This window comes from Pteropus vampyrus, unplaced genomic scaffold (genome assembly GCF_000151845.1).
Source record: "Pteropus vampyrus isolate Shadow unplaced genomic scaffold, Pvam_2.0 Scaffold106, whole genome shotgun sequence".
In the NCBI taxonomy this organism is placed as follows: Eukaryota; Metazoa; Chordata; class Mammalia; order Chiroptera; family Pteropodidae; genus Pteropus; species Pteropus vampyrus.
This window is the reverse complement of record NW_011888887.1, coordinates 4,802,236-4,816,044: the sequence shown is the minus strand read 5'-3', so window position 1 is coordinate 4,816,044 and position 13,809 is coordinate 4,802,236. Positions and strand designations below refer to the sequence as shown.

General features: G+C 35.7%; 1 protein-coding gene across 2 annotated transcripts in view; it reads right to left on the bottom strand.

Moving 5' to 3' along the window:
* CAMK4 (calcium/calmodulin dependent protein kinase IV) overlaps positions 1-13,809 on the bottom strand; it is a 188,841-nt gene that overhangs the window by 56,750 nt on the left and 118,282 nt on the right. For both annotated transcript variants that reach the window (XM_011365157.2, XM_023533629.1), the window contains exons 3-4: positions 9,124-9,186; positions 7,096-7,178 (exon numbers count right to left, since the gene is read on the bottom strand). In XM_011365157.2, coding sequence (XP_011363459.1) covers positions 7,096-7,178; positions 9,124-9,186 — 146 coding nt within the window. The remainder of the gene's footprint in view (positions 1-7,095; positions 7,179-9,123; positions 9,187-13,809) is intronic.

The following is a 13,809-nucleotide window of genomic DNA, read 5'->3' as shown; positions in this document are numbered from 1 at the left end:
ATGTTTACAAGAATTGACTTGAACATAAAGTAGTGAGTGGCTTTCTGGGCTGACCCAATCCAATCTAAGCTTTAAACACAGACGAGCAGAAGAGAGTGAAACTAATGCCAGTTAGAATTCCACTAAAATGGGAAAGAGAATGTGAACGCTCCAAAGGGCAGAAGCAATGGGAAGTGGGAGAGAGCTGCTCAGAGAAAGAGTTATGGTCAGGGGACAGGGGAAAGCGAGGGAAAGATGGAGAAATCAATGATGACTAGCTTAGTTGCTAAATCAGCTCACAGAGATAGGGAAGGGAAGCAAGATTAAGAGTTGAAAGGATGCTGAGTTCATTTGAGGATAGATTGATTTAGAGTGCCTATGGTACTTGTATGTGGAAATGTCTAACAGACTGTTGAAAATAGTGTTTTTGCCTCTGCTGAGAAAGCACTAACCTATGTGGCTGAAGTCATAAGAGAATGTCCAATTTAGCTACGGAGAATGTAGGAAGAACTTCAGGAAAGGGGGCCATTCAAGAGATGGAAAGATGAAGGGGATCTCGGGAAAGAGGTCAAGGAGAAAACTGAAAAGTAGGATAAAAACCAAGGGAAACAGAGATGCTGTCAAGAACTGCACAAAAGATATGGAGAGGTTTAGCCGACAGTATAAAATATCAGACCAGACTTTCCAAAAACATGGTCTCTGACCTCAGCAAATCCTCTGTGCTCCTCAAAAGTCCTTATTTTTGCCTTTGTCTGTTCTCACATTCCTAGTTTCAAACTTCACCACTTCTTTCCTCAAATGCCCTATTCCATTCTCTTCAAGCCATTGTTAGGAGATAAATTCCGCTTCTACAATGATACTGGAGAAATGGAGCCTATCAAGTCTGAACTACTTATACCTTTTACACTCTCCCCTACTCCAATGCACCCATTCCCAGCCCTAGGCAATTAATTACTGCTTTGCTTTCTGTCTCTACAGATTTGCACCTTCTTGAAATTTTATATAAATGGAGTCATATAATATGTAGTCTTTCCTGTGTGTTTTTTTTTTTTCACATATCATAATGATTTTGAGGTTCATCCACATTGTAGTGTATATCAAAGGAACATTTCTTTTCACTGGTGAATGATATTTCATTGTCCATTTTGTTCATTTGCCAGTTTATAGACATTTAGGATATTTCTCTTCCTGGAACACATCCTGCTCCATGTGTAGGCACCTATCTGAGCCTAGCATGATGCCCCTGTGAAACTTGAAGGGAAAGGGGAAATGACACAACCTTGCTGATGCTCATGATGCTTGCTGTGCCACGAGTAGGAAAGGCCTGTGTCTCTGACTCAGGAGTCTCATATTTTTTTCCAATATCCAGGAAAGTATAATAGGACAACTTATTAGTTTGTAAGTAGGGCAGAATTATATCCCAGCCCTGATAGTAAGTCCTCTTTTTTTTCAGTAGTTTTGACTGCTCTAAGTCCTTCGACCTTTCTGCATCTTGACTCCTTCTGCGTCTGAGGAAGACACTTTTTCTATCTTACACAAATCCTTTTTTTCTGACTGTAGATTTATTTTTCTGTGTCTTGTCTGGGATTTTGTTCCAAATATAAGTCTCTCACACAGTTCTCTCCTGTCTCTCCATCTTGTAGGCTCTTTCCCATCAGCAAATTAATGTGTTCCTAGTGTGCCAGCTTAAAATAATAAATAAGCCTGCATTTATCCTGTGTCCCTTCTACTACCTCACCTTTATCTTTCTCTTTACAGTCAAGCTTCTAGAAAAAGTAGACTATAAATCTAGTCCGACTCAATGTTTTCTTCACAGATAGCCAGATAAAACTGCATAAAGACAAGATGTATTGAAAATATCTATGGCGAAAAACAACTATATATACATTAATGTTTAAGTTAATCCAACACTGCTCAAGCAGGACAAAATGTTACATTAAGAGTACTGTCATTTGCTTACATAGCAACAGCATGGCATGGTAGAAAGACCATATGTTTTGGAATCTGACATACTTGAGTCCAATCTCTTTTAACTGTTGTTGTTGTTAGATTCAGTACAAACCAAGTGATCTAATGGTTACTGGATCACTCCAATTCACAGTTATCTGGTCTATAAAATGTATATATGTTAGGGTCGGCCTTGTATATGTGTTGTTGTGAGGATTAAATGGGATCATGCTCAGTAAAATGCCCAGGCACTGCCAGTACCCCAATAGGCATGTGAAAATGACCCTCATTATAGTAACTAATTATCCTTTTTTAGACAGATTTTATATATCTTTACTTTAGACAACTGCAGTAATGACTAATTTTTGACACAATAGTCTCCAGAAATTCAGACATGTTCTGACTTTGGTTAACCAGAATATCAACTGTGACACAGATCTATGGAGATTGGGACAAGAAAACTCCCAAATTCTGTTTCTGGAATCTTTTTATTTATTTCCACCAAGGTAAAGAGACCTGGAAATGTTGAAGTAGAGGTAACTATTAGGACTGATATACTAGGACTTGTCAGGTAATTAATAGGCTAAATACATAGTCCTTAACAATAACAACTACTTCTCTTGTATATTGATGACTTATAGTTTTAAAAGAGAATATTTCCAGTTTTGGAAAATGAAAAAAAGTTTGTAGTCAGACAGACATGAGTTTCAAGTCAGACTTTATGACTTATCAATTTCTTCAGTTTATGTTCTTTAAAAAATGGAGATAATAATACTTCAGCAAATTTAAAGGGTTACTGAGTGGGTTAAATACATGTATAGTTTTGCATAGGACCAATTGATACATCATGAATTCTCCATAAAAACAAACAAACAAACAATAGTTTATTTTCTTGGAAATGATTTAAAAGGGACAAACTGAATTTAATAAGAAAGATAGTAAGGTCACATGAGGAAGAAGAGCTGGACTGGAAGACAGTTTGGATGCTTAATTTGAGAAGATCGTTTACCTTTACCCATTCTCGGTTTCCACATCTATACAATGGGGACAGTGCTTTTCATCCTACTTGCCCCAAAGGGTTGACGTTAAAGAAGAAAATCCACTAATGTCTGTAAGAGGACTTTTAAAATCATATGCATTTGTGAATAAAAAAGGGGCTCTGTAATAAATCTTAACAAAAGTAATCTCAAAGGGTGATCTTATAATAAATTTCTAGCTGTGAAGATCATGTGAGTAGTCAAGCCTCGGGTCTATAAAAGGTTTATCTTTACTTTAAGCAAGCCCTGTTCAATGTTTTTGTGTATCTAGGTTAACACACTTTTGAAATACCTCTTTTTCAAACCCCTTGGAAGTGTAACCACCCTCAAGAGAGCACATAATCTTGTTAACTAAAATGTAATCCAATCATAGAGATTTCGCTTCCTTGCTTTCTCCCGTGTTCATGCAATCTCCCTTACACTCCCATCTGAAGTTCAAATGTACTGCAAATTGTCATTCTGGGAAGCATTTTTCTCAGTTTGTTGAGATCTTATTTCCAGGTGTGTGCCCTGTTTGCCTCAAATAAACTATAATAAACTCTTATAAATATATTCTATAGGTTTGGACAGTCTTACATTGACATATCGACGTTTTGCTTTCAGCAATGGTGGGGTTGACAGCCTCCAGGAAAGAAAAATAAAAACAAGCTAAATAAAATAATTTCTAAAAATACATTTGAAGATATCAGAGATTACCAAGGAAGCAAAGGCTTTAGGAGTCAAGATCCAGTAGAGAAGAAAAATTCAGGAGAGCAAACTTAACATCTGATGCCTCTGTTTTCCCTTTAAAGGCATTTGCTGATTCTAAATCAGAAGCTGACAGGCTGAGAAGCTGAACAAATCTTCTGGCTCTCTCGGAGGGTGGAGGGAACAGAAGTTGACATTTAGGGTCTGTCAAGGAAGGGGGGCCTTAGCGAAACCCCCTGGCTTAAATCAGGACCCTTAAAGAGCGAAATCCTATGAGTAATAGCTGACAAGAAATAGATCCGCCTTCAGGAAGCCCAGCTCTGAATCAGCCCAATATCTGATTGTATTAAAGTGATCTGTTCCTTACCTTAACTGCCTTCTGGAACAACAATTACAAAAAATCTGCTCTTTTGGAAGGTAACAACATTTAAAGCCACAAATTGTAAGACTTTTATACATAATGTATGGCATTTGAACAGCATAATTAGGCAAGCAAAAACACAGGAAGAAAATGGAAAAAACAAGACAATTTAAAAATCCACAAGGTATTCTGATACTGAAGTTAGACAAAAATCAGGACAAAGTACCTACTTGAAAATTTAATTAGAAGAGCATAACAACACTGCTCAATTAGTTGCCTTAAAATACAACCATTTTCTAAAACAAAATGAAACAAAACTCAGAAATTTACCCTTAAAGCAAACAACCTCATGCCTTGTCTACTTAAAAAGTTCAGTGAATATCTAAGAGTTGTGCTGGATCGAGCAGATTGAACAGAAAACCTCTGGAGCTTTCTTTTCCACATATCATAATTTCGTAGTTTTTTTTTTTTTTCTTAGACACACATCAAAAATCATTGATTTTATTCCAAAAATTTTAACAAATTGTTTTGTGCAATTTACTATTTAGATTCTACATCGAATGATTCCACTTGGATTTTTACTATGTTTAGTTTTGTTAGAAGCACCATAGAATAGATCTTTTGCTAATAAAATACAACCATTTTGACTATAATGTACTAACATGATTATCTTTTCATCAACTGCTCCATTAGTTCATTCATTAGATACTATTAAGGTCATCATTAGATCACAAATGAATTTTTATCATCACAATTAAATAAATTTGGTTTTTAACCTAAGTAAGAAAAAAGAAAGTATATTATGATTTTTAATTCAGCAAGAAAGCAATACATGGATAATAATACAGGATATAGTTTCAGCTTGATATAATTTTAAAGATAACTATAAAATCAAGTAACATAATGGAGAAACCAAGTTTATCTCATATATGGCAACAGATAGGTAAACAATAACATTCAAGGGGAAAAGTCTATTGTCTAAAATCACTAAGAGTTTATAGAGTGGTTGAGTGCTTTACTGGCTGTCTGCCATTTTTTAGATGTCTTCTGTTAAATCTGAACGTTTCATCCATTTTCTCTGTAAATGAAATTTACCAACAACATTTAGTTTTTTGTTTTTATCTAGAGATGAATGAACTCTATTCCATCAAATCAACGAGACTCCAAGATGAGAAAAGCAGAATTCTTTTGTGAAAGAAAGGTTGGAAAAAAGGGAAGGAAAGAGACTCTTGATTTCAACATAATATGAACAAATAAAGATATGCAGGTAAATAGTTAAATATTATTGGTAGATAATAGCTTCAGTGTGACATTCCTGTCCTGCAATTATTTACAATTAAAGAACATGAGATTTCTTTCTGATAGACCATAATTAGCAGAGAAATATGTAAGTTCTCCTTTGAGAGACATTATGACTATAAAGCCAGAAGATCTAACTATAAATGGACTCAAAATGTACCAAAAGAAGGAATATGCTCATGGAAGAGTTAGCTAAAGAGGTGTTGAAAAAGAACTACTATTAGCAATTTGGGGCAGCATTCAAATAAGTCCAGAAGAGTCTTGATTAAACACATGAGAACATGATGGTGTTAGAACAAGACTATCTTTACATAGTCAGAGTGATCAGACTGTCTCAGATTAGAGACCGTGTGGATCAGAGTGTCTCAGCTTCCTTAATATCACAGAACTGCTCAAATTTGTTCTGAGGCTCAGAGAAGTTAAGCAAATCACTGTAGGTTAGTTATTTGTCCCTTAAGTCAGTATTTAGAACTGTGAGTCAGACTATCAGCCAAATGACACAAGAAGTATGTTTTTAGGCTACTGATGCTCACTTCCCTCAGTTGATTCATTTATTTGCACAGAATAAATATAGTCAAGATGTTAACAATCTTTAAAAAGTCTTGTAATTCATGTAAGTTATTCTTCAACATATATAAGAACAAAATAATATATCTGTTGAATATACATACATAGCTCCAATTAAGTTGTGCCAGTTTGCTCCTTTCCATCTGAAGATCCATGTCTGCTGTACGTAGCATTAAAAACAGAACCTTTGAAAACCAATATGAGTACTTTGGAAAGCTCTCGAAGAGGCAGCAAATTTAACTGGGTGGAGTCGGGGTAGGAAGTCAGGAAAGAAGCGTCCCTCTCCCAACATTCTAAATCTACCCGCTTTAAATATCTTTCTTCTCAGAGTCCGTTCATTATAGTGGTTGTTCATTCGTTCGGCAAATATTTATTGAGAATTTATTGTGCTCCAGGCCCACTTCTTCCTTAGTTCATTCTTTAACCAACAAGATCTTCACATCAATGCACAACTTCTTACCATGTCTCATATATACCCACTTAGTCTCTTTGACTTTTTCCAATTCCGTTCTTTTTTTTGATAACTCCAATGAGCACAGCAACAGGCTCCAAAGAGCCCACCAGGGTAAACAGGAGATTCTTCTGAGAAGACGAGGAAGGTAGGAAAGCTATGAAAATTTAAAACGTGTCTCGTGTACAAACGTTTTCCTTTTATGCTCCACTAGATTTCTAGGCACACTCCCTGCCTTACTTAAACTTCTACCTTGAGTGATGAAATATAAACAGACAACTAAATTGGCTATAATTTGATATAACAGACCATGTTTCAATCTGTAACTTGGAACTCTTTACATGGCCTAATAGAGAGAAAATAGGCCTAAAAATAATCATTTGAAGAGTATTGATTTTTATGGGCTTTTGGATCATAATAGAGAATACTATTATAATACATGTTTAACTTTCTATAATATTCATCAAATATTTTCCTCACAAAAAATTCTCATAAATCTTACTATTTCATTTAGTTTTAGTATGACTTCAGAAATTTCTTTTATTGGGAAAGTAAATGCAAAAGTAAATAGATATGATATTTCTCTTTTTAATCACTAAGCATATCAAATTTTCATCTACTCATGTCTTATCAAATATCACTCAGTTGAATTTATCAACTGGTATAATGTGTCATCATGAAAAATTTCAGGATAAATTTCTCTTTGATTCTTTTTTGGTGACTGGAAGCAAAACCTTTTTGTGGTTAGATTTCCAGGACCAACTCACCTGTCAAACAGTTCTCCTCCCGTGACAAGTTCTAGGACCAGACTGATTTCTGTAGGGGTTTCAAATATCTCTTTAAGTTTTATCTGGGGAAAGACATAAACAAAAAAAAAATCACAGATTCCTTATTTTCATCTTTCAAGGAAATAGCTAAAACTATGGCTAAAACAAATCTTTGTAACAGTAATATGTTGGATCATTGTTGATAAAGATTCCGCATTCTTGTATCAAGCAGCCAGACATTTGTCACTCTCTGGTTGTTTTATCAGTTACCTCATTTCTTCAAGGGTCCTTTTGAGTTTTTATATTTTTCCCTTTGACAGTTAAAAGATACTTTTTGTCAATACATCCCAATTTCTGAATTGCTCCAGAAATTCAGAACGAAAGCAAGCAAATCAAAGTTCCCTAACCATTCGAAAGCATCATGGTTGCTGGAGATGCAAATGCCTTTTTCACCTGGGATGAAACTTGGAATTAAGAGTGTGAGACAGAACAGGATCAGGTTACCAGGTTAAAGTCTATATTTATGGAAAGGAGATTCCTCAACAGCTAAAAAGTTGCTGGTGGATGAAGACATCTTCAGAAAAATAGTGGTGGTAGAGATTTAATTGACCATCCAGGGCTTTTAACACATTCAGATAACTCATACAATTTTGGATATTTTCCTCAATATATCTAAGAAGTTAGTGACTAAGACTAATCTGCGTTTGAGGAAAATTCTACATTAATTTCTCTTTGGAAAAAAAAAAGATAGATAATATAAAAGTAGTGATCGTATGTGACAAATTTTGTTAATTGCTTACCCCAAATCCTTCTCCCCTCTACCTTGCTGCAAACAGAACTCTGATTTTGTTTAGAGAAGCACGGTGCCTCGCTTCAAATTATGGATCAGAACTGTTCTGAGCCACTTATGATAACCCTGTTCCCTGATTTCCCAGTCTCTGTGAAGTTAAGGGTGATCTTGTGACCAGCTCTGACCAATAAAATCTGAAGAGAATTCCATGCAGCTGGAAATTCTTTTCATCAGACTGCTGGTGAAGCCTTTCCACTTCTGTCTTGAATATAGACCTGAAGGCTTGTGAAGACTGTGGAGCGACCACTTTAGAACCATGAAGGGAAAACGTGAAGGTGAAAGCACTAAGGATGGTAGAACCAGTGGATGGAAGGTATCTGGGTCCCGGATGACAGCACTGAGGAGCTGAACCAGTATTGGGAAAGCCCTGCCTTCTGATGTTTTATAACCTAAAGAAAATATTTCTTTAGACCACTATATTCAAGTTTTCTGTTATTTATAGCTGAATGCATTGCTAACTCACATATTAAGTTTTAAGATCTTTGCCTTGAGCCTAAGCATGGCAGGTCATTGTCCTGGACACCACAACTTTCTCAGAGAAACGAGTAAAATATTTTCTTTAAGTAGCTCAATTCATAAAAACAAGTTATGGCCTGGAAAATGATTTTGTTCTTTTCACTTCACTGGCTCAAGAAAGCTTTTCGACAGATCTTTTCCTCGGTGCCTTTGTCTGGACATAGCCTAGAGCAGAACTTCTGAGGACATTTCATTTTCCCCATTCAAGTACAGCATTTATTTGAATCTTCACATTGTTTCTGAAGCAGATACTCTCTCAAAGGAGCCTGAAATGACTTTGGAAAGCAATGCATTTTTTTCCCATAGGCTTTTTTTAGCAATGGCATATTAATATTATAGGCACATAGAAGGAAAAAGCCAGTGTTTTATTAGAGTGAAACAAAACTATCCAAAATTTAGCTACCCTTTTATGCATGGAAATAAAGATGGTATATATTGCTGATCTGTCCATTTTGAAACTCTTTCAAGCGATATTACATTTAAAATTTATTCAGCTAAAGAACTGAAAAGTGTGATCAGATGAAAACAAGAGCCTGGCCATGGTGGCTACTTACTGGTGGTGGAAGAATCACCTTCTCATTATCAGCATAGACAGTAAAAAACAAATATTTCATTCCGTAACTTTGGAGCTTATTTGAACTATTACGTAAAAAACCACTTACAATGTTTGGATGTGAGAGGCGAAGAAGAACTCCTATTTCAGTTCTTACGATTTTTTTGTCCACCTACAAGGCAAAATGAAAGAAACTGAAAGAAACTCTCAACTTAGAAATGTCTTAATTACAGTAGAGAATCAGAAACAGCAATAACCAGCTGGGCGAATCAGGTAATTGGCAGACGCTGATTCCTAAGCTTTTTTCTTGTGTTTCCTTCATTCCCTCATCCTCTTTTTTTAGTTGCATGTCTTTTCTCTCTGCTTCATACACAGAGTAGAACTAGTTACAAATATGGGTCACAACTTGTCAGATCCCTTGCATGGCCCTTTTTCTACAAAAGTCATTGCTGTTACCACTAAGGCACAAGTACATCTCAACCTATTCCTCCTCCTTCTCTTCCTTTCTTTTATAGATCTCCGTCCCGAACCCACTGGAGCTGTCAATCACTTCACCTTTCTCACACAGCAGTGAGACCATAACCCAGCCTAACCAGAGTAGTCCGTTCCCTGGCCATGGTGATTTGGTCAGGGATACCCGCCAGACTCAAGTCATCCCAATCAGGGCCCTCCCTAGAAATTCTGGTCCACAACAAATAGATAAAAAAAAAGAGATATTTTCTTTTGCTCTGAAATTGCGAGATGAAAAATTGTATGCCACTACCAGTGACCATTTTTTATACCATATAGAGACCACTTTACTGAAAACAGAGCCAACACAGGAAATAACATTTCTGAGATGAAGAATAAGTCCTATAATGTAATGCATTGGATTCAGTTATGCATAAGCTAGTTTGCCCTTAAAACTTTCTTATTATGTGAGCCACTAAGTTTTTTTTTTTTCTACTTAAGTCAGCCAGAATTAGTTTCTGTTGCTTGTCATTAAGGAATCCTAGTTGCTTCGTCACTTATGTTTGAAACAGTAACCATTTACTTTAGGATACTCCAAAATTAGGAGTGCTTTCGCCTCTCTGGGCCAATGACTGACTCTTTTAAGCACAGTGAGCTGGAGTTTCACATCTCTAAAAGAGTCATATACTAAATAGAAGGGTTTTAATGTCCTCCTCTCCAAAGAGAACTCATCAAAGCGATATATAATAATATCTACATTCTTACTGTGGGCATAACCAAGAGGTGGCTTCAAATAGAGAATGAATTCTACCATTTAAGTTACATGCCCTGAGGAATAAAAAGTGGGCCTGAGGAAAAATCCAAAAAATCCAATCACGTTTCAATGCTTATAACCAAACACAACTTTCAAGATGATAACAAACAGCATTCCTTCAAATTTTATTTTCTAACAAAAACATTAACAAACAAGGATATATTCTTTGCAAATAAAGAAGAAATATTCAAGGGAATTTTACAAATTTTATATGTTCTTTTGCAACATATATTTCATTTTTTTTTTCTGGCAGATATATTTTGCCAGAGCCTGGAGTATCTTACTTGAAGGGAATAGTCGCCATTTATAAATGTCTTTAGTTTCTAAGAAAACATGTTTACAGGAAATTGTTAAAGAGTTCCCATTCCAATAAGATGTTTTCCAAGAGTTTCGTATTTCACCACTGTCCATAATAAAACATTAAATAGTCATACGGTCATGCTAAGCGCTCTTAAATTATAATAAAAGTTTTGGCCATTCAAATGGTCAATTAGGAGGCTCAGAGTGTTTTCATATATTTTGCCAAAGAAAATTAAAGTATTAAAATCAATTCACAATACTGCAAAACAAAAATGTATTCTACTTATGTTGAATGGATGCCAGTCTGTGCAACTCAGCATATTCCTGGAAATATTAATAAATATCCCATATAAAAATGCAGCATCGGTTATAAATTTTGAGTAAAAAGAGGAGGTGAAGATATGATCTATGCATTTTAATACCTGAAAACTGTTATGAGGCAGTTATACGAGACAGAGGATTCACTGTGTACAAAGAAAAACAAGTTGATAAGAAGTAACCAAGTGATGGTATAACAAATGGATAGGCTCTGGGGCTTGAACAGTGAAGGAATAAAGGAAGGCATACGTCTTGATACACCCAGTGCTTTATGATTCAAGAACTTTGGAAGCTGCTCCACTAGCATGTACCAGACACTAAGCCATAGCACAAATCAAGCTATTTATCGATTAAAACGTTTTCAGTCACAAGTTAGCACTCAGCTCAAACTCACTTAAGTCAAAAAGGTAACTTATTAGCAAATGTAAATGGGAAGTCTGAGGAAATGTATCTTCAGACATAGCTAAATCCAGGGGTTCTGATTCAAACGATGAAGTGTGTCCCTCTCCCTCTCTCCTTTCCAAATGGCAGGAAACATGGTCAACAGAATTTTATATTTTTCAGTTTCAAAGTGAAAGAAGAAAAGAGATACTCTCTCCTCACATGTACATATCTAACCTCAAGGTAGTAGCCTCCATGGCCTTGCTTGTTTCTTGTGCTTGTAAAGGAGTGTATGTACTGTTAATTTTCTGGAGCAGTAGTTCTCAAACTTTTGAACTTTAGGAACCCTTTATACCCTTCAAATTATTGAGAATCCCAAATAGCTATATACACATTTACTGTATTTGAGATTAAAACAGAATTTTTAAAAGTACTTATTAATTTAAAACATAACACTAATAAACTCGTAATACTTGAACATAAATAATATTTTCTGTAAAAAAGAACTATATTTTCCAAAATTAAAAAATACACATACTCCTGTGCTGGGGCTGAGAAAGTTGAGGAAAGGAAGTGAGGAACAATTTAAAATATGTGAGAAAGAAAGTAATGACGTAAACTTAAGGAAAGAAAAGGAAAGCCAGTTTCTGCACTGTGGAAACGATGGATGGAAACAGAGGTGGAGAATGAACTGGAAAAAAGGAGAAAAGTGAAAACTGTAGACTTGAGCCACTTAATTATTTTCAATGAGACCTAGATCCAGACTCTGCCGCTTCTAATACTCTTGGCAGGTTGGGGTGACCTATATGAGTAGAGATTTCTGCTCTACTTCTCTGATTCAGTCAAGTTCAATAGTATTCCACATAAAATGCTCAGCCTCATCTCATTTTCTTTGCAGGCTTTGGAACTGTAAGTCCTGTTTTTTCTCTCTATTCTTTCTCTAGCTTTTTAGGCTCGTTTTTAGTTTTAACAATGACCAGAGAGCATAATACAAAATATCGAACTGCACTACTCAAATGCTTTGTGGAAAAAGCAAAATATAAAGTATTCATGGATAAACAGACACGTCTTTAAATTTTCACAAGCATAACCTCTGCTTAATTTAGCATCTTGTTTTCTGACATATCAACAAGTACGTGTTGTCACTAACATGCTTGGTGAAAAAACTTGACAGCTAGAGCTTTGTTAAATTTAAGAATGATAGTTTTAGCATACAAGATTTGAAAGTTAAGAACTGCTATTTGAACTTGCAAAAATCAAATGTGGGACACATAAAAAACATTAAAGTTTTTCCTACATGAGGCTGGTATCTCCAATAACTATAGAATTTTAGTCAAGTCTGATTATTTCCTTTATCTTTTTGATCTAAAGAAACCTGGGCATCTCATGACTACCTTACTTCTTTCATAGTCTTCTCAAGTGGTGACTTGTTTTTGTCTCAGTAGGAAACACACCACAGGGCTTGGAAGGGGGTTTCTTTCAAGTTCTTCATTACTGTGTCCAATTTCTCCTCCCTTGTCCTTCCAAAATTCCAGCTGCTTTGAAAGATCTGCTATCAGCCAACACAACCTGCAACTTCTCCTTGTGGTCATCCTCCTATCTCCTTATCACTCTTCCTATATTAAACATTTTAGCATCTTTTATCAACTTTATCTCAACCACTGATCTTATCATCACTCTTAACTACTTCAGTTTTCACATGGACTATACTTTCAACATCTTTGTCTCTCAGTTTCTTCACTATTTCCTCAATTCTAACACTCTCTTCCCCAGGTCCTCCTTAGTAACCTATGCCCATGGTCACATCCTAGGCCTTATCATTAATTAATTGCATCATTTAAAAAATATCGATTTCAAACATCACACTCTCTGTCACTTTGCTCTGGCTAAACTGGCCTTATCTCTTTAGCTCTTACTGAGCTTAGATTCTGTGGTCCATGCATGACCTGTTAGTATAAGCAATGACCTGTACATCCCCCCAATTTCCTTGCTCTTATCTTCTTCCGTTACACTTGCCAGGCAACCCTTCATTTAGTTAACTCTACTTGTCTCTTACTCCATGTCCGTGCCTGAACTGAAGTGGTTAGAAGAAAATATACAATCATATTGACTGGTCCCATTTTAAATTTATGACCACAAATCTCAAGAAGCCCCCAGCTCCCTCACTCTACAATAAAACATTTTACACTTTCCCCCTCACACTTCCAGTATTACCTCCTCTTGTCTCCTATCACAGACTTGCTTCTAATTCCTGAGAAGTTAGAAACAACTCAAAGAGAACACAATTTTCTTACTACCCCATCTGTCAATCTATATACAACCTGTACTAAATTAACTTCATCCATTTATTCTGCAAAGAATTTTAAGCATCTGCTATATAAAGATACTATTCTGGGCATGAGGATACAACAATGAACAAAATAGACAAACTTCCTAAGAAATTCATGCCCTAAGAAGCTTATGTTCTAGTGAAGACAGAAAATGAACAAATAAATAAAGGTCCAGAGTTGATAAGTACTAAAGAAGAAAAAA